This window comes from Mustela nigripes, chromosome 1, assembly GCF_022355385.1.
Source record: "Mustela nigripes isolate SB6536 chromosome 1, MUSNIG.SB6536, whole genome shotgun sequence".
NCBI classification, from domain to species: Eukaryota; Metazoa; Chordata; class Mammalia; order Carnivora; family Mustelidae; genus Mustela; species Mustela nigripes.
Window position 1 is genome coordinate 143159914 of NC_081557.1, and position 21307 is coordinate 143181220.

General features: G+C 36.5%; 1 protein-coding gene across 3 annotated transcripts in view; it reads right to left on the minus strand.

The window, feature by feature from the left end:
* Positions 1–328: 328 nt before the first annotated feature.
* Positions 329–21307, minus strand: part of TMEM144 (transmembrane protein 144) — a 37552-nt gene continuing 16573 nt past the window's right edge. For all 3 annotated transcript variants that reach the window (XM_059394096.1, XM_059394107.1, XM_059394114.1), the window contains 7 exons: positions 18011–18092; positions 16041–16117; positions 13862–13980; positions 11368–11487; positions 10016–10113; positions 6679–6732; positions 329–1860 (listed from right to left, as the gene is read on the minus strand). In XM_059394096.1, the coding sequence (XP_059250079.1) occupies positions 1777–1860; positions 6679–6732; positions 10016–10113; positions 11368–11487; positions 13862–13980; positions 16041–16117; positions 18011–18092 (634 nt within the window). In that variant the 3' untranslated portion in view covers positions 329–1776. The remainder of the gene's footprint in view (positions 1861–6678; positions 6733–10015; positions 10114–11367; positions 11488–13861; positions 13981–16040; positions 16118–18010; positions 18093–21307) is intronic.

The window sequence follows — 21307 nt, forward strand, 5'->3', positions numbered from 1 at the left end:
ATCACTTGTTTAGACTAATCTCTACATAGCAAGTTTTCTACATGGTAACCATTTTGAAAAGCTTGTCCCCCCGCCACCCCACTACTCTTTTCTCTTAACACTCAACACTAAAAGCATTGTGTGGTAGCAGAGACTGCAAGGGGTAATAAGATTTTTTCCTCATTTTTCTTCTGCAATTGCTTTACTTCACATTTAAAATTTTGTGTATAAATTGGCATTCTCAACTACAGAATAATTAAATGCTTAATTAAATAATTAAATTAAATCAATATGAAATTTGAAAATATATTCAAGTAAGCAAAATAGCTTTTCTGTCATGTCAATTTATTTAAAGTTATCAACATAATTAGTGATACTTCCAGTTAAAATTCAAATGAGTTTTGGTAAGGTGTTACAATCAAAGAATTCAATAATGAAATAGAGATTCCAGTATCATTATTTAAATTGTACTCAAATAGAGGAATGAATAATAATTAGTTGTTTGGATTGTTGGTGGTGAGACCAGCAGCTCTTACAGAATATCTTCCAATCTATAGACACATCTTCTTTCTTAAACAATAGATAATAATTATAGCTAAGAATTATACAATGTTTGCCAAGTGCCAGATACTCATGAACATGTTATGGATTTTAATTAATTTGAGCCTTACGATAACTATTATCATTATCATTATGCCCGTTTTATAGATGAGGAATCTGATACAGGGGGCTCAGGAACTTCTTCAAAGTCATACAATGAAGATGAAACCCACCTGGGTTAGTACCAGAGTACAAACACATAAGCAGAATGCTATTCTGTCTCTTTTGATATATATATAAAAATAACATGTCCATTAATTTTCTTTCCCTAATGGAAACCACCAGTTAAAACAGGAAGAAAACTTCCAGTTTAAAAAGGGATTTTAGAAAAGTATAGTTCAGAAAAATAATAATAAATTTTACATTCAAAGTGTTTGACGCCTGCAAATTCTTACTCTAATAAGCTGGACCCTCACTATAGCAACTCTAGAGTTCCCTCCAAGTCTAGAATCAGACAGACATATACGTGTGTGTATTTACGTGTGTCTACCTGCTAATGTCTGTATGTGTATTAGACACATATTCTCAATGGTTGGAACTTTTTGTTTTCTGAAGATGGATTTTATCTGGAGATAATCAAAAGCATTTTGAGCTAAGATGAGGGGATGATGTAGAGTTGAGCAATATTAATTTGAAGTAAAAATAAGTTTGGGCAAAAAATGAAATGGCCTTTTTCATATTCAATTACTAACTCTGACATTTACTTTTTCTGGCAAAGGATCTAGATAGCTTTGGAGTCTAATTCTATTTTAAGGAAGATATTCTTTCCATTTCTCTCCCCAACATTTTTCTGCCTCTTTTCATTAACGAGGGTAATACGTTGGAAACTTGGACATGTACAAAATTCTTTGTGTATATGAACTTCACCGTTTTGCTGATTATGCAACATCGAGTGTGTATTGTGGTAAAAGGAGCACTCTTGGCTATAATGCTGCAAGAAGGCCGACATTTTAGTCCCCCAGTAAAGTCCTACCATCATAAATAGTTCATTAGAAAAATTTTCCACTTTTTTACTTGACTGAAACTTAGTTCTCCTTTATTCACACGTTTGTGGAAAAAAAAAAATCATTTACCCAATCCAAGACGGGTTGAGATCTCTTTGCTGGAAGAAAATAAACTCTGTTCTCAGCATAAATCGCTCAAGTCCTGTAGCAGGGATCTCTTACCCACTGCTGCCATCTGCTGGTCTTGTGATTGTTAGATTTTGGAGAAAGCTGTGCATAATGCTCCAGTCAAGATGATGAAAAATGCAAATATCATCAGTAGGTAGTTTTGTAGACCCTGAATAATTAAAAAAAAGTAAGTGTAATTAAGGAAACATGAATCAAACATGCAGAAAACACAGAATGTCAAGATTTCTAGGGACCTTACTAACCATCTGCTCTAGCCACCAGTATGCCTTTTGCTATCCTGCCAAGTAATCACCCAGAGTCCCTCAAAAACCCACTAGAACCTTCCTAATTCATCCACTCAGTAAATACATGTGGACACCCACTTTGCAGTAACATATGCGGGGGTTAAAATGCTCAGGAAATGTGCCCTGATGGGAGATAGAAGTTAATCATCACAGAAAGAATGCTACGAAGTGAGAGGGGTGTTAATAAGTAAATGACCATGATTGTTTCTGAGGGGAGCTACAAAGGAGTCTTAGTGAGGCTGGTCTGGAGGGTGAAGAATTAAGCTTCTAACCATAAGTACCAATTAATCGGGTCGGGAAACAAGTAGGGGTTCCAGGTAGAAGGAATTTTATGTGCAAATCTCTGTTGTAAGATTAAGTGTGATACTTGCCAGGGATTGAAAGGAAGGCAGTGTGCCCACAGATTATGAGAGTCAAACGGAGCAAAACCAGGTTGGAGAGCTATGGTCAGAGCTGACGGGGATCTCATAGTCCATGTACACTTTGGGGTTTTATTTTTCCAAGTCATGGGCAGAATTTAAAGAAACAGGCAGCTGGATGTGGTGAAAGATGGGGTTCACCTTTCATAAAGTCTACCTCTTTTTTTGCAGATGGTGAACAGACTAGAAGGGTCCAGAATGGGTGAAAAAAGAGATAATGAAGGAAGCAACGACAGGCTTCCTGGGCACAGGTGCTGAGGTGCAGATGGAAAGACAGAGATGGATCTGAAGGGTGAGGAAGAAACAGAGACTAAGTTTGCTTTGCCCAGCTATGGGTACGTGCACTGGTCTTAAAGACAGGAGACACTGACAACTACTTCCCAATGTAGCCAGTCCACCTTTGATTAACAAAGAAGTATCTAATTTTTTTAAATGATTTATTTATTTATTTATTTTAGAGAGAGGGAAGGGGCAGAGGGAGAGAGAGAGTCTCAAAAAGATTCCCCACTGAGTTCAGTGTTCGACCACGAGGCTCCATCTCATTATCCTGAGACCATGACCTGAACTGAAATCAAGATTTGGATGCTTAACTGACAGTCCACTCTAGTGTCCCTAACAAAGAAGTATCTTTCTGTGTTAAGTAGAGATATTTTATTTACTTTAAGTTCTCCTTTTCAAAAATTTATTTTTTTATTTGAGAGAGAGGGAGGGAGCATGAACGTTGTACAGGGGCTGAGGGAGAGGAGAATCAGACTCCCCACTGAGCAGGAAGCCTGATGTGGGGGTCGATCCCAGGACCCTGAGATCATGACCTGAGCCAAAGGCAGAGGCTTAACCAACTGAGCCACCCAGGTGTTCTTATTTACTGTTAAGTTCTATCTATCTCCAGGGGTACAGATAGATCGATTTTAATCTCTATCCCACAAGATAAATCCTCAAATATTAAAAAAAAAATAACTGTCTTATGCTCTTAAAGCTTATATTTTCTGGATCATTATTTTAGCTTCTTTGACCATGTTTCATATGAAATAGTTTCAGGCTCCCAGGCTGTTTCCATCTTAATGGTTGTCACACTATGTCCCTCTTTAATTGTAAGTCCTGATGCTCTAAAGCAAGGTTTGAACATTACAGAGTAAAACAGTACCAGTACCTCCCTAACTTCAGATAAAATTCTAAAACAACGTTGAGATCTCTTGACAGTCAAATCATATAATATTATTTTTATCTCTTACTAATATTAATATCAATTAATACATAGTTGAAATTCCAAAAGCTCATATATTTTTTCTTCAACTTCATAAAGAATTGGGGGGGGGGAAATGGATGAAATGATCTGTATTTGATGATAGGGAGAGGTCTTTTAAGTTGGGCTGGGGCCAACTGTTTTCTGATTCACTGAGTATGAGTACTACCAGAAGTCGCTCCAATGCAAGTTCCACAAATGAAAGCACCACAAAGCCTTGCCAAGTACAGAGCAGCTTATTTACGTGCTTGGGCACATGTGCGTACGCACCCAAACATCTCTCTCTCTCTCTCTCTCTCCTTCTGAGCTTTAAGTTTCCATGACATCTTGTCAGTTTTAAAGACTGCAACCTTTACCTAGATATCAGCACTGATGGAGAGTAGGCACTCAAATATATGCTTAAAGAAGGAATACAATCAGGTGATTCCCAAATCTCCTTTGTGAATTAGACAACTGATACAATGACTTAAATAAGAAAAACAGGGGTGCCTGGGTGGCTTAGTCATTACGCATCTGCCTTTGGCTCAGGTCATGATCCCAGGGTCCTGGGATCAAGCTCTGCACTGGGCTCCCTGCTCAGCAAGAGGCCTGCTTCTCCCTCTCCCACTTCCCTTGCTTGTGTTCCCTCTCTTGCTGTCTCTCTCTCTGTCAAATAAATAAAACCTTTAAAAAATAAGAAAAACAATTATCAGCACTTTATACAACCTAATTATGTGAATACTTTGTTGGGCTCTCTCCTTTACTGTCTACGTAGTCAGAAGAATGATGTTCTCAGAGATTAAAATATTTTTCCCCTTTAAGGTTAAGAATCTGTCTAAACTGCCCAGTCTCCTAAAGAAAAAGACCGGTTATATTTGGGCGATAGCAATATTTTCCCTTTGTCAAAAGTGAATATTAACACTTAGAAGGATCATGCTAACATTCTACCCAAAGCAAAAAGTTTTAAACTTGGATCTCTGAAACACCTACTAAGATAACAGATAATCCTATTCTTTATCTGGGAGTAGCTACTGACTCTATATTGTGGTAGTAATTCCCTGCATTGTTACTTCTGTAGACATTGTGTCTGAAGTTTGTTTCTAAAGATAATAATGTACATATAACTTAAAATAGCTAAAAGTAAAATTCTAAAACAAACTTCCCAAAAATGAACATATACCAGATATAAAAGAGCATTGTGGAAAGTGGAAAATCCTCCAACTGGAAAAGCCTGGATGGCATTAAGACTAACTAAAATCATTAAAACTCTTTAGCACAAAAAGTGCTTGGATCTCAGATGAAGTTCTTACTGCTGTAGGTTGTAGACTTTCAAACATGTGTCTTCAAGTACTGCTTTAAGACATAACTAATAGGGCCTAAAAGGAAAGATACACGTTTTGCTTTTGTTTTCCTCTAGGGTCCTATCTTGTTTCTAAGAAAAATAATTCAAAAAATTCCGATAGGGGGCGCCTGGGTGGCTCAGTTGGTTAAATGTCTGCCTTCAGCTCACGTGATGATCCTAGGGTTCTGGGTTGGACTTCCACATTGGGCTTTCAGTGGGGAGACTGCTTCTCCCTCTGCCTGCTTCTCCCCCTGATCCTGCCTTCTCTCTCACTCTCTCAAATAAGTAATTAATACAGTAGTAGTGACTAGAAGAATTTTCCAAATCCTTTATATTAAATCTATTCTTCGTTTGTGCTTCTTTCTATCTGTAACTGCAAATAAGCTATGCTCACTTGTGGTTTTCTAAGGCTTCAGGATGTTATACTGGTTAATAAAAACCTAATTCTTAAATAGCAATAATTATCCCTTGGGAGGCAGAAGAAATATTTGCAAAGAGATTATGGCATGTTTTGGACATATAATTATTTTTTGTGGAAAACAACCCTAACTAAAACAAATGAGAAATGTGGATGGAAGCAATTTATGGGTCTATAAATGTTTGAAGTTGTCTTTTGTATTTTAAAAAGTACAAAAATTAAGATCTTGGTGCATATATCCTAAGCAAATTTATTATTTTTTAAGTCTGAGAATCCTGTGTTATCAAAATATGGCTTTCTAAATCAAAACATTTACTTAGGATAAATGAAATGATATTTGAAATCTAAAATTGAATAATCATTTTAAGAATTATCCAGGTACACAGGTTACTTTTTGGTTCCCAGAGATCAGAAACATCAGATCTTTTTAGAAGCAGAAATTATTTGTTATTACAGCTGCATATGAAGACAGAAAATATATCTATGCCACCTTGACAGACTGTCTTTGATTTATATATATTTATAATAAAAACTATTTCAAAATACTATTCACATATATTCCTCAAATAAAGGTTAACGGGAAAAATTCTAAAACAATTAAAAATATTTTGAAAACTATTTTGTTTTTAAGCAATCTCTACACCCAATCTACAACCTGAAGATCAAGAGTCCTATACTCCACCAGCTGAGCCAGCCAAGCGTCCCTAACAACAATTTCTAGTGAAAATACACACACACATCCTAGACTATTTAATAAATAAAATTTTAAATCATTATCATTTACACTTGAAAGACAAGGGGTAGTAGTTACCTGCTACCATACTATTTTCCTATAAAATTGCTGGTTTAATATGGAGGCCTTTGGGAGGCATGAGAACCAACAGAAGAATTTATTCCCAAATTCCATTTATGTCAAGGATATTTTAATCTTTAGGATAAAAACACTTTCATCTTGTTTATCTATCATATTTTACATTAAATAAAATTTCCCTTTATCATATTTTATTGGATTAAGTAACCAAAATCTCTTATGGGAAATAAAAAGTCAACTAAATCATTTTCTTACTGGGTACTGGAGTGGAGAGAAACAGGTTTCATAATACTTATCATATCTTTAGTATTTTCTTTCCTTGTTAGGGATGATAACATTTTGAACATCTGAGGCAGAAGTGCTTTGGGGTCACATACAGTTTTCAGAAAATGACACAAACATAGTATGAAATACCTTTTTTACCTGACTCTACACCTGTTTTCTTAATCTGCCCCCTTTCTTATACATACCTGTATTTCCTTAAACATGAAGACACCCCACATTGCAGCTATAAATCCTGGACCCTTGAACAAAAAGAAAAACTGTAATTAAATTGGTTACTTTTTCTGTGACCTGTACTCTACATAAATATAGTATATTGGAGAGCTGGCCTAATACTTCCATTGAATAACTTTCTACTGTAAAAACAGTATAACAGTATTGTCAGGGAAAACTATTCATAATCTCAACACTAACTCAACATTAAACTAAGGTAGCAGCCAGTAAAAAAATAAAGATTTTTCTTGTTTCTTTATAGTTTTCATATTTATTACATTGATGATGTCATATTATGTGATTTACACAAATAAATGTGATTTATTTATAGTAAATTTTAATAAGCAAATGATTTATTTTTTTTCTAGTGAGCTTAGGACACTAGAAATGGGACTAATAGGAGAAAGTGTAGGAATAATTTATCTTAAAGATTTTATTTATTTGAGAGAGAGAGATAGGGAGAGAGAGAGAGCATGAACAGGGGAGAGTTGGAGAGGGAGAAGCAGACTCCCTACCAAACAGGGAACCTGGAGTGAGACTCGATCTCAGGACCCTGGGATCATGACCTGAACTGAAGGCAGACATTTAACCGACTGAGCCACCTAGGTGCCCCCAAAGTGCGGGAATAATTTATAACTTTATTTGCCATATAGCAATCTCATAACTGAAGAAACTGAATCTCATAACTGAAGTATGTTATTTTGGACCTGTCAAATACTGTACTCTTAAAAAAATTCTTAAACTGGTACTATTGCATGGTGGTGAAATATATCTGACATTAAACTCCAATGGATGCTAAAGACAGTATTATAGGATGATAGCAAAGCCATGTAAGGAAAAATAAACAAAAGGTTTATTCAGACAGGAATGAAATAATCTAGGAAAGGTAAATGAGAAGAAACGAGGTGGAAAGAAAGAATGATTCTGCAATTTAAAACTTGAAGCTATTCAAGTTTGTTAACTTTTCTTAGCTGAGAAGGAAAAAAAATGGTATTTGGATTAATCATGGTCTTTGTGGAGAAAGCATATTGTATCAGCATTTTTATGATTCCTTTTCAAGCCCTGCACAAACTCTGGGAGGGTTTCTTATAAACAATTCCAACAGATTTTTTGCCCTCCACTACTCCAACTGTCTACATGACTGGGTCAACAAAGTTTGACTCCACTCCAGGGATGTGAGCGAAGCAATAAAAATACATTACTCTCTGTTTATCAGTGTCTGGAAAATTCAACATCAAAAGTGCCAGAGAAATAGGTCAAAGGAACTGTCTTTTATCAATGACGTAAGATGTTAAGCCTCAAAATCCAAACCAAACAAGAAGCATCTGTGTCCTTAGGCAATTCCATACTGACTTTGGACAGGATGGAAGGAAACAATAGAAAAGGAAATATAATACTAATGGTATCAGGCCACTCGCTCAAGAATTTTATCCTCTCTAATCTGGAAATTTATTTCTCTTCAGAGAACACGATAGAAGACAATGCCAAAAGGTATCACTGACCTTTGAGGCTTGTTGGCTGATCATTTCCTAAATATTACTTTAGACATGGTCTAAGGGTTATTGTGAGGAGTAATGTGGTTATAGAAAGTGACGCTTTGCTAAAAGTAAAACAAGCATAGGTCAAAGTGTGTACATACTCTTTGATTCAGGCAAAAGAGCCAAAGAGGAAGGACATCTTAGATAAGAGATAGCTGTTTTGGCAATTAGGATTGCATATTTTCCTTTCGTAAACTGAATATAAATTACATATATTTGCAAATGAACCTTTGAAAACAAGGTGAGCTTGAGCTACCTTGAGAAGCTGAACTTCTGGATAAACTGAGTCACCTTTGAGATTTCTCAGTGAAGACTTGGAGCGGAGGTATCAAGCCCTTGTTGCTGCTACATCGTTTCTTCTGTTTTCTTTCTTTGTTTTCCCTCCCCACCTCTTCCCTCCTCCCCTCCCATTTCCCTCCCATTCCATTTCCTCCTCTCCTTCCTTCCTCCCTCCCTCTCCCGCCCTTCCTTCCTTCCTTTCTCTCTCCTTTTTAATTAAATGTTATTGGTAATAAACTCTAGATGCTACCTTCAAGAAATTCACAATCTAGCTACCAATGGGTATGTAACAGTGGAAATAGAGGTACCTGGGAAGAACAGCGCTGCTAGAATAACAAAAAATGTGCTCTTTTGATAAAATAAAATTGACCATATTTATCACTGTTGAAGCTAGATGATGGGTATGTTTAAAATTTTCCACTAAAAAAAGCTGATGTCAAAAAAAAAAAAATCCAGTTCTCACAAGAACTGGCTGGAGAACTGGGTGGCTGGAGAATAGTTAATCTGACAGGCAAGTCTCCAAGAGCCACGGTGATTACTCCCATCAACTCTCTGCCCATACTTCACCTACCTCAGCAATTTATTTCCACGGAATTAGGCATTAATGTTTTATCCTAAGTCTTTACCATAATTTAATATAAGAAACAGTGACAGAAAAACCAAATCTTGTCCATTACAAGTTTTTTTTTTTTTAAGAAATAGTATTTATTGTTAGTCAGTGTCCCTTGTAAAAGGCCCCATATGGTACATCCTATTAAGAATTTAGTGCTAGAAAATAAATAATATCTTCTGAAGAAATAATGTTACCAGTTAAAAAGAATTAGGGAGAAGGGGGTGGGATTATGGACATTGGGGAGGGTATGTGCTTTGGTGAGTGCTGTGAAGTGTGTAAACCTGGTGATTCACAGACCTGTACCCCTGGGGATAAAATATATATGTTTATAAAAAATAAAAAATTAAAAAAAAAAGAATTACTACCCCATTGTATTTACTCCCTGTTGTAAACACAAAGCAAAACTTAATGTTTAATCACATGACTCATCCAGAGACAATAGTTTGCTTTAGGACTTTCTGAAAGCCTTTAAAAATACCAAAGGATCATATGAGGAGTCTGAAGTCCTTTCTGTCTCACAAGGTTGTCAGGAGATTCAGAATATACACAAAAGCATTTTTAATTTGTAAATATTACATAGAGATAAGCATTGTTATAGACAGAAAATTACAATGCATCCAAAATGACAGTAAGTAAAATGACCAGAGAAAAACTGCAAGGATATCAAGGATGAACAAACCTGCTAAAATGAGGTTAGTGATGTTTCCTGAGCAATTAGGGACGTGAGATGAGAGGGTGTTGGTGAATCTACATGAATCTGTCATACAAACTGTACTCCTAAAAAATCGAACTCCATGATAGTCCCCAGTGATTCACTAAGAATGCTTCAGAGAAATCAGATTTATATTTGAAAAACAATTTGGAAAACATTCAGCTACTTACAGCAGTGATTATCGGAAAACTGACCACAGCACTGAGAGCATGGTTAGCTATGAACCAACAGCAGGTGGCTATTGCCCAAAGAACTCCTGACAGGAATCCTGAAACACACGCAAACAGCGCACACTTATAAGCCATATTCCTCTCCTGAAAAGTCCACACTCTAGATACAGTGGGAATATTAAAGTTCTCCTATCAACGCATTCTTTTTCTTTTTTTAAAAAGATTTATTTATTTGACAGAGAGAGAGAGAGATCACAAGTAGGCAGAGAGGCAGGCACAGAGAGGGGGTAAGCAGGCTCCCCACTTAGCAGAGAGCCCGAAGTGGGGCTCCATTGCAGGACCTTCAGATCATGACCTGAACTGAAGGCAGAGGCTTAACCCACTGAGCCACCCAGGCACCCCCTATCAAAGCATTCTTATCGACATATTTGGCCAACATGGTTTTAGGATCCATTTGGAAACCAAGTCATTTTTTTTTTCTTCTTGATGGCTATGGGTATAATTATCAACCTTTTCAGTTTATTGACATTAAATAAAATACCCAAAGTTGTAGTTGAGATAAAGATTTCGTAGTGGAGAGGGACCTAGGGAAGATACTGGATCTGGGCATGCTCTGAGAACACCATTTAAGGGGGGGGGGGAAGCTCCTAGAATTTGAATGGAAATACCAGATAAAATTTTCAGGATACTTATCTAGGTGTTCAATAAATACTCTATCATTTTTTATAATGGTCCACGGGCATACTTTGACCTAAACAAATCAGGTATTCAAAATGAATCTCTGACATATGCTTTATTTTGTTCTTAAAATTTTTTCCTTGTGGACTTATATTCCATATTGCTTTATGGCAAACTTCTAAAAAATAAGAAACTATATATATATTTTTGACCACCAGTGCCAAATGTATTAAGTCCAAAGCATGTGCATTTATCATATACCCTTTTTAAACTCTAAAATGGATTTCTCCTTCCTTTTCAGAGAAAATGTTTGTTTACCTAAGTGACTACAAAGTTCTATTGACTCTGACTTTTAATAACCATCCTTAGATAATGAAGAAGAAATAATAGAGTCTGATTGTCAATACACAAGGTATTTTGGCATAGGAAATTACCTCAGATTCATTTTTCAAGTTTCAGGTTCTATAATAACTGGCATTTCATATCAAGTTTCATGGTTTTTAAATCTTTCCCATTTACTGGTAAGTTGGGCCAGAGCAACTAGGGAATTAACATATATACACAGACAAAGTCACATAGGGTGGCTTGGTTTCCAGGAGATGATTATTCAAGCTAAGTGAGTAGAGAATACTTTCACAGAGTAAGAAGATTTTTTTTGTGGTAAATATTCTTACCTGGCAAGACTGCTTCAGGATATAGCTTCAGGTTATTTTTCATGGCTATACAGTAGGCCAGAAAGTAGACTGTGCTTGTAAAAAAGATGCCACTGAAGTGTGCAAAAACATAGTCTAAATCTGAAAATACAGACCATAAGACTCTCCAATATATTCTTTTATTCATTTCAAATATATTTAGGGTTCCAAAAATAAAACAAACTCACCAAAATTAACCTCAAAAGTAAAGGAACTATTAATTATATTTTATGATTTTAGGTTTCTATGTGCTGTTTATAAAGAATATTAATTAACATATCTAAAACTTAGAAATATTAAGTAGTAAATTAGTTACTATAATCAGATCTAGAAGGCTGATTTTTATGGTTATCTTGGAAAGATAAATAAGAAACTATGAATATTATGTGAAAACCATCTTCTTTTTAAAAATAGATTGCAGACTTAATTTTACTAATGCCAATGTAGCAAATCTCCAAGCAGACAAAGTGGGGGTGGTGTGAAAAATACGAGAGAGTGCTAATTTTGTATGGTGACCAATCTGGAGACGAGCATCTCTGTTGCAGACGACAACTATGTGAGAGGATATTCAGGAAGTTCTCTCAAAGAGGGTTTTATTTAGTTGTTTACTATAGGCCTGATTACATGGGGGAGTTAATGACACATGATGGTGGTATCATATCTGAGAAACCCCAACTGCACCGACTGTTTGAGCAGACTGTCCTTTCGTCATACAGATGTGTCTATGATAGGTTCTTGGCTGGGAAGGTCATACTAGACTCAATGTTTCTCTCAAAGGAAATTCAGGCAAAGGTGAGGGGTCATGTTTAAGGAGAAAAGCTTGAAGGTCAACCAGTGTGTCTGTTCTTCCAAAATCTTAAACCCTACTTCTGGATCATATAAGAACAACATGTGTATGAACTACCACAAGGGACAGCATAACATCGTTAATAAAAGCACATACCACATAAGTGGGATCTGCAATCCACTACTTGCTAATTTTGAGAACTGGGCAAATTACCTAATCTCTCACAGTCTAAATTTCCTCAACTGTAAAACAAGAATCATAATGGTACCTAACTAATAAGGTTGTTATGAGGGTCAACTGAGTTATTGTAATGTGCTTAGAAGAGTGCTAGCACAGTGCATATAATACTTATGTGTTTGTTAAATAAATGAAATAAAAAATTGCACCTCCCCAGAATTATGTTTTAATAAAGTGGAATAAAGTGTGTTCCTATTAGATGGCATTAAAGTTGTCGTAAGAAAGGTCCCTAAGGATTGATTGTACTATTTATGTAAAGAGATCGTTGAAATTATTTATTATGGACCAGGACCAAGAACAACTGTACTCCTGGATGATTAGTTCTTTTTATCTTGTGTTCACTGAATTGTGGGACAGATTTGATTTCCCTTGTGTCTATAAGAAATCTTAGAGCCAAATTTACGGCTCATTTCTAGCAAGTGTAAAAATATGTTACAGTTTTTAGACTCATTCCTGATTCTGTTTTACTTTTTTCATTCTTGTTTTTCCTTCTCTTTTAATTTATCTTATGTTATTGTATTTTTATTGGTTCTTATCCTTTACAGATGAAAATACTAAAAACCCAAAAAGTATTTGTAGAATACCTTAAAAAAAAAGACAAGTTCATAAAAGATTTGAATGTTATTTGGACTGAATATAAAAAAGAACGAAGAAACAATGGTGTCTACACAGTCTAGCCACTCAATTAAAGTCTTTTAAATCCCAGTTTTGTCATCAGTCTCTCCCTCATGACTTTTGCCTTCCAAATTTCTCCCTTATCTGAATGTAGATCACATTAATTTTCTGTTCCATCCAATTTAGAACTTTATTACCTATGATCTCATTCCTTTATGAGTTCATGGGTGGAAGCCACGTTTCAACAAAATGATAGGACCCCTGAAGTAGACCTTCTTTCATCTCCTGATGAGTCTGTACAAGGGCTATTGCACGTGGTATTGTTTATACCTGACAGACTCAATCTATCCCTAGAAACTGATATAATCTGAGGGCATTATGTTGGGCTTTAAAAACAATATCCTCTGACGAGGCTATACTTTGACCTTTAGGCAGGTTATACTTTGGCCTTTACTTGATTTTAAAGTGGTATGTACTGCACTTTAGCTTTTTTTAAAAGAGCAGAAGAATACATATTTTCTCAGAGATTACCTAACTGGAAAATAATCGCCAAATCTTACTGTAAATCTAGGAACTGTGTGATAAGATCCAAGTAGCCTATATCAACCCTGACTAGAATAACGTTGATTATATTTGTATTTTGACGATCATATGAAAAGACTCAAACAGTCCTTTATTACTTTTAGTCTTTGGTGGTTTTCTAATCTACCACTTACAATGAAAAAGTAAGTCGAATCTATGTACCAGGATTTACTATGATCACATTCTTTTTATATGCTTAAATAGAAAAACAGGTATTGAGTTCATTTATAAAGGAAAATAATGTTTTACTCTTACCATACTGGCTTGCCCCTGCATATATACTGTCATTTCTTTTGCTGTGGTCCTTGATATAAATGATGGGCACAAATGTAGACCCATAGAGTATTCCAGATATCACTGCAAGAATGCAGCCCCTTAAAAAACAAGCACATCACTGTTAATCTTGGCCCACAGCAATATTTCTGACAAACACACAAATGGAATCATAACTAAAGCATGCTTCTAAGTGTAAATCACAGGCAGTTATGCAGAAATCAGACATCTATTTCAAGCTCTATGACCTCAAAAAGTCAATGCAGTATCCTCTGGGGTCAGAGCAGCATCAGGACTGAAAGTGCAGTTTCTGTCCCCCACTTCCTAGTTTTAGAAGTATACAATTTACAGAAATTATAATGGGTTATCATTATAAATGGTTCTTACATAGACGTAACCATTGCTATCATTGTACTGTCTGCATAATGAACTTGGCTCTCTAAATATGAACTATTTGTGGACTGACTGTATGTTTTACACTTCTTTTTTGAACACTCAATATCTAGTACAGGGCTAGGATAGACAAAATACTAAATGCATGCTCATTCAAGAACTGTTGATATCCCTGGACTTGCCCATGCCTTCATTGACTAGGTTATGGTCAGGATTTTATCAAATATTTTGTTTATTTTGGGTAAAACATTTCCTATCGTAAAAAGAAAATATTTCATCTTAAGCAATGGAACCATGTGGACTCCTGAGACTTGTGCTACATTTGCATGAGGCAAGTTTCCCAATAATTTTGGGGAGAGATGATTAATATTTTGGAACAGTCCCTTTAACTTAATACAAAGGGCAATGGCATGAAACAGGCAAGAGTTTTAGGCAAAAACAAACAAAAAAAAACATTCCTTTTCAAGCTTAAAAAAATTCTTTTTTTTTTTTTTTTAAGATTTTATTTATTTATTTGACAGAGAGAGAGAGACAGCGAGAGAGGGAATATAAGCTTGAGGAGCGGGAGTGGGAGAAGCAGGCTTCCTGCAGAGCAGGGAGCCCCACAGGGGTCTTAATCCCAGGACCCAGAGATCCTGACCCAAGCTGAAGGCAGACGCTTAATGATTAAGCCATCCAGGCACTCTGTAAAAACAAATTCTTAAAGTCTATTTCAATAGGAACTCACAGGGCCAACCTGACAATCAGTTCCATCCACACTGGAAATCCCTGTGTCATGGGGAAGCCTAGACTCCATCGTCCTGAAAGGGGTGTCCCAGACACAGACCAGACTAACACACCAGGTCTGGCTAATCATGAGACAATCAAAAATGTTTTTCTTAACAAATATTCCCTTAAAAGGGAGACACTTTATGAAAAAATGTTCTTGTTTTTGTTGTTGCCTTTTTTTGAGAGCTGTTTTACTCTAAGCAAAACCAGCAATGTATTTATCTTCTGAAGCTTGTTTGTGAGCTCATTCTTTCACTCAATTGATTCAAATATTGAGCATTTCTTAGGTACCAGGCACAGCCTCTTCCCCACTGTGAGGTTAGTGTGGATACTAACAGAGGAAATGCTTTATATTCTTGAAGCGCTTATGTGTGTCTCCACATAAAGTTCAAAACAGTTACCGATTGTAAAATGCAAGGTACCACTTACATATTTCCATATTTCTCTGCTAATCCAAAAACATACCACAAGAAACTCTAAAATACAGGGTCTCCTGGTGAGCCAAACTCAGTCTTTATGACAGTGAGGGGTATAACTGTTATGGACCCCAAATACTCTATTACTATATTTGAAAATGAATATCTTGAGATTATAAAATCATCCAATATGAGTATAGGGATTTCCAATGGAGGCCAAGCAGTATTAGAGAATTGTATTGCCTAATTTGACTATAATTGCTGAGAGCCTGTTGATTAATATATGCTGTGGCCTGTATTACCTCTTTTACTTTAGGCACAAAAGTGCTGCAAAAGGAGATTGGTTTTGTCAGCTACTTATTGGCTAGAGATACTGCAGTGGCTTAGGAATTTCTCAAAACACTGAGATCACAGACCTCCCTACCTAAAAGTTCAGCAGGAAACAAGAAAGTCTGTCCACCATGGAACTATGAGGGTCAAAAGCTATGTTACCATTTGCTTCTTGAACTTAGAGGACTACCACTTCACTCCGGGAATCCTTACTTTACCCAAATAAGAAAGAGGGTAACAGAACCTCTTCTTACACTGTGCGCTGTTGTGCTGTAGAAAGTTTATCCACCCAGGAATAGTCAGGGCAGGAATCTTGAGTGCTGTTGATCACCTATGGAAAATAGTGGCACAAACCAAAACAAAAACAGCATTCAACTGATAATCACCCTGGTGTCAAGAAGATTTTCAATGTTTTTAATCTTTCTTTCTCAAACAGACTTTAAAATAGGAGCACATGACACTATGCATTCTGATCCTGGGCCCATCTTCAGACTGGAACTTTTGTGATTCTGTTACTCTTTCATTCAGAAAAGGCTGGGCAGTTGGCAACTTCTCTGTTTACATTTTTTCAGTTTAACCTATGGCTATTTTGATACACCTATCAAAAGTAACATAAGTTAACAATGTTTGTATTTCATCTGCAAGTTTTAATAATCCAAAAATAATAAATTAGAACCAAGGAAAACTCATACTCCTCTATGGAATACTAAAAAATTGACAGGTACTTTTTAAATTCAGTTTTCTTTAACTGAATTAGTTAATAAAACATTTCCAGCCATGTTTCTTGATGAGGTTAAGACTCATTTTTAGGTTAATATTCTAAGTCAAGAAAAATTATAGGCCAATTTATAATAGTTCTAATGTCAAATGTAATTATTTTCGCATTTTAGCTGAAATTACTTTAATGTGATACTCCTGATGCCTTTGTAAGAGCTAAGATATTGGATTTGAATTACTTGTCATGTGTTCACGCAAGTTTGGCAACAATGCTTTCTTTCAAGGATGAGGAGCTCATAATGTATGGCTGCATATTACCCAATCATGCCGTTTATGTATCTTTACACTTGGTTTGCTTATACCTTTCCACCGTGCCTAGAAAAACCAAGGCAGTTAACCTATTATGTATCTTTTACAGAGTTGCATCTTTCTTTTTCTCTCCCTAGGTGCGAGGAGTGGTTGGTCAGGAAGTATCTGAATCCCCAGGGGAGGTAAGGAATATTGGACACCTTCACTCTGTCTCAATTCCTCTATTCTCTCTCTGCAACATTTTCCAGATTAGAGATGTCTATAGGTTAATAAATCTCTTTCCTTTTATCCTAAAGCTAATTATTAGTTAACTTTAGTGTCAACTTAACTAACATTTCAGTCTCGTTATTCGATAAGGGTTTTGAGAGGGGAAGAAGGAAGGGAGAAGAAAATGTTAATTTTGAAGTAAGGAGTAGAGCCGGCACCTTCCGGGGAGATGGTGTGGCTGTGGGGGTGTAGGGCTCTGGTTTTATCGAGGGCAGTCGGATAGCACTGGACCCACAACAGACAGAAGAGAGACTTGAAACAGGAAGGACTGGAGTCTGGCTCATGGCCATGGGGGTTTGCTCTGCAATCACTTCTGTATATGTAGCCACTGGCCCTTGTGCTTTGTCAGATCTCTTATAGGTTGTTCCTGTTTAATATAGATTTGCTATCCCAGACTAATTCAGGTTCTTCAGGGTCAAACAACATCTTCTTACATATTTCTTGTCATTACCTTTGAGTGGAACAGGATGTGATGAAAAAGAAAAAGGAAGAAAATCAAGTACTACTCCTCCTTTCATACAACTTGATTTTTCCATTCACTGGTTGCCTCTGAGCTATTCCTCACTGCTCTCCCCTGGCCTACTTTAAGACCTCTCTCCTCCCTCTTTCTTCAGTAACTTTCGTATTACTCTTTTGTACTCAGGATCCTCCCACTGCAGAAATCCTTAAGCCATTCCAAAATACGGGCTTGTATATACACCTTCTAGTTGAGATCTACGATTAACAGATATAAATAGACCTCTGAATTTTCTGAGAAGCTTTCCTGTGGCAATCTTGATTGGTTGCCACATAGACCTAACTATAATAAATACACAAACATAGTGTCAATGGCCTTGAAAGAAAAAAAAAAAAAACCTTCTCATCTATTTCAAATCTTCCTTTTATCTAAGTTTTATGTTTCAAATCATACTGTTTCTCACACTGTACTCACATGATCTGTCATTAATGGTGTGGTGTCCACAGAACACATGTTATTTGGTATTTCACTTTTGATGAACAAAAATATGAAAGCACTGTAAAGAAAATAAATTTTAGTGATGTTTATTATATCCTTGGTTCATAGCAAGCTGCCTGCATTTTATGAGAAAACACAGCTTAAATCCAGTTCTAATGCTCGGACGATTACTGCCACGCTGCTTCCCCAGGGGTCCTGCCGTTTCTCTAGGATGCCATTCTCTTTGAAGTCTCCTGTGTCCTTAACTACAACAAGTTAGAAACCTAACTCATGAAATTTGCCCTCAAATCAGATCTTTTTCTTGATTTTCTTGTTTCAGTCTATAGCTGCATCTTTTATTCTTGCTTAACTCTGGAATCACATGGTTAAAAAAAAAAATACAAGTGAAAACCACCTGTTATACTGACAAAACCCTAGACGTTTAACAACATCCTTGATGGACAAACTTCAGCAGACAGGTACTATGGGTGTGAGCAGAGAACTGCACAGGCCCCAAAGAAGAGATGCTGTGGCCACTACACCCACACTCAGATGAGGCAGTCTTCATGGTCACACAACAGAATGCTTCATAGATATAAAAAAAGGAATGAGGACACCCTCTGTGCTCTGAAATGGAAAGATCTCCAGAGTATATTTTAAGAGATGAAAACACATGCATAAGCCTAATGACTTTCCCCCTTTGACATTCTTCTTCTTTTTTTTTTTTAAAGATTTTATTTATTTATTTGATAGACAGAGATCACAAGTAGGCAGAGAGGCAGGCAGAGAGAGAGGGGGAAGCAGGCTCCCTGCTGAGCAGAGAACCCGATGCGGGTCTTGATCCCAGGACCCTGGGATCATGACCTGAGCCTAAGGCAGAGGCTTTAACCCACTGAGCCACCCAGGCTCCCCACTCTTTGACATTCTTGCATACTGCATTTTCTATTCATGTCCAGTATCTTTGTAACAAATGCTTTGCTTACCATTATTGACTTTTGAACCACGCAAATAGGCTAAAATGTGTTAAAATATTAAATTAACTTAAGGAAATTAACAACTCTGGTAAACTTTTGACATTCTTTTTTAAAAAATATGCTTACATGGGGGCACCTGGGTGACTCAGTGGGTTAAAGCCTCTGCCTTCAGCTCAGGTCATGATCCCAGTGCCCCGCATCAGGCTCTCTGCTTAGCAGTGAGCCTGCTTCCTCCTCTTTCTCTGCTTACTTGTAAACCTTGTCTGTCAAATAAATAAATAAAATTTTAAAAATATATATGTTTGCATAGTTCAAAAGTTAAAGATGTAAGAGGAGTTTTCAAAGTACAGAGGAGGCTGAAATAGTGTAGGTATCAAAGTGCAGACAAGTGCTGATAAGGTGTGATTTTTTTACTATGAATTTAAAATTTCTTAGTTAGCTTCCTTAGTTCAGCCTCTTACTTGCTTTCAAAAGTTGAATGGTTCCATATTCCCTTCTCTAGCAAATGTAACTGTCCTTTCTGAGTTTTATTACTCTCTGCATTATGTTCCCCATAACCTACTCCACATAATTCTCCACAGCGACTTCCGTCTCTGACCTGTCCCTGTTCCAACCTCTCCACTCCCATCTTCCACAACCACCTGCTCTTGCTTGTTTCTCTTTCTTAGTTGAACACAGAACACACTCTCCTCTTCTTATCCACACTAAAGAAGAACTGAAGGCTGAATGTGACAAGAATCCTCCCTGTTCCCGGGTTGGTCCTCACTGACTCTTCCTCTTCTCTGAATTCCCACAATACTAAGAATAGTCATCACATAATCCAGACCACTTACCACAAGTCCTTGTGAACTTTTTTCTCTACAGATTTTCTAATTCAATGGAAGATAAGATCTCCTTGAAGATCCTCAAAGCGCTTAACACTCAGTAAAAATGAATGCATGAAACCTAAGTAAACGTGTGTATCTTAGTTAAATGTGTACTTACATAACTGCTAATTTGCAAAGCTATTATTAGTCATCTTAATTGCATTTTCTTCTCAAAATTATCATGAAAACCCTCAACTTTGTATAGACGAGTATGTTTTTTTAATGACAATATAAGATGGTATATTAGAAATACTTGAACGGTACCAAGGAGAAAGTCTTTGAGTGTTTCTTCAAACAACTGTCTGACCTCGCCCAAATCACTTAGGCTCTCTAAGTCTCAACTTTTTCCATCTAAAGAAATGGGGATGGGCCAATTTTACTGAAATGTGATGAGAATGAAATAACAATGCATGCAAAATTCTTAGCGTACTTTTGGGAACATGGTAAAATCTTAAAATATGTTAGGAAGTAAAGAGAATATTGGATGGGAGGGGGGTTTTGAGCATGAGAAAAAAAAATCAGGACCAAGTGGTTTTGAGCTCATGTGACTAGTGTTTGTCACAAATAGGTAAGTCAGATCAGTTAGGTCAAGAGGGGGTGCAGGGCACTAAGTTAGGACAAGGTAATGAAATTTATCTTATGTATACGAACATAAAACCAAATAGATCACAAGGCCTTTTGGGCTACAAAGCTTACAGAACTTGGTACAGTGTCTAAGATACAAAGATATATGATAAAGTCTGTGAATATTGTCAAAAGCATGGAAAATTAAAAAAAAATCAATGCTATACATAGGAGTGCTTCTCTACATTTTTGATCTTTCCCGTTTCCCTAGATTCGTACCTCTATACATCTTACTATTAATAGAACTTGTTTGTATGTGTTTACCCTGACAATTTAACAAGCCTATATTGAGCATCTTTTAATTTCAAGCACTGTGTGGCAAAGTCTAATGGTGATGGTGGGAGATATGGTATTTTAAGAAAATAACAGACTTCGTCCTTCAAAGGATCTCACAGTTCAAGGATAAAGGAATTGTAAGAATAATACAAAACAGACCCTTGTATAATAAGAGTTCAAGATGCAATGGAAGTTTAGGAGCAACTCACTCTAATTAGGAAGAAGGGAAATAAAGAAAATAACACAAGAAAACAACCCAAGAATTCTCAACTGATATTTATAGGAGGCCAAGGAAGCTGAGGAAAGTGTCTTTGGACTGGGGGAAGTGTCTGGGGTATGGTGTAATAAATAATCTGGGTCAATGAATTGATAATACAAGGAGAAGGCTAATCTAGGAAGGGTTGAATCTGTGATGGTGGAGGACATACCAGACTAAGGAGACAGATTTATTCTGAATCCAATGGGAGTCTTCCAAGGTTCTTAGAAGAGTGATGACTGATACAAGATACAAGAAAGTTACACTGGCAATAGAAAAAAATGAAACTAGGCAAAGT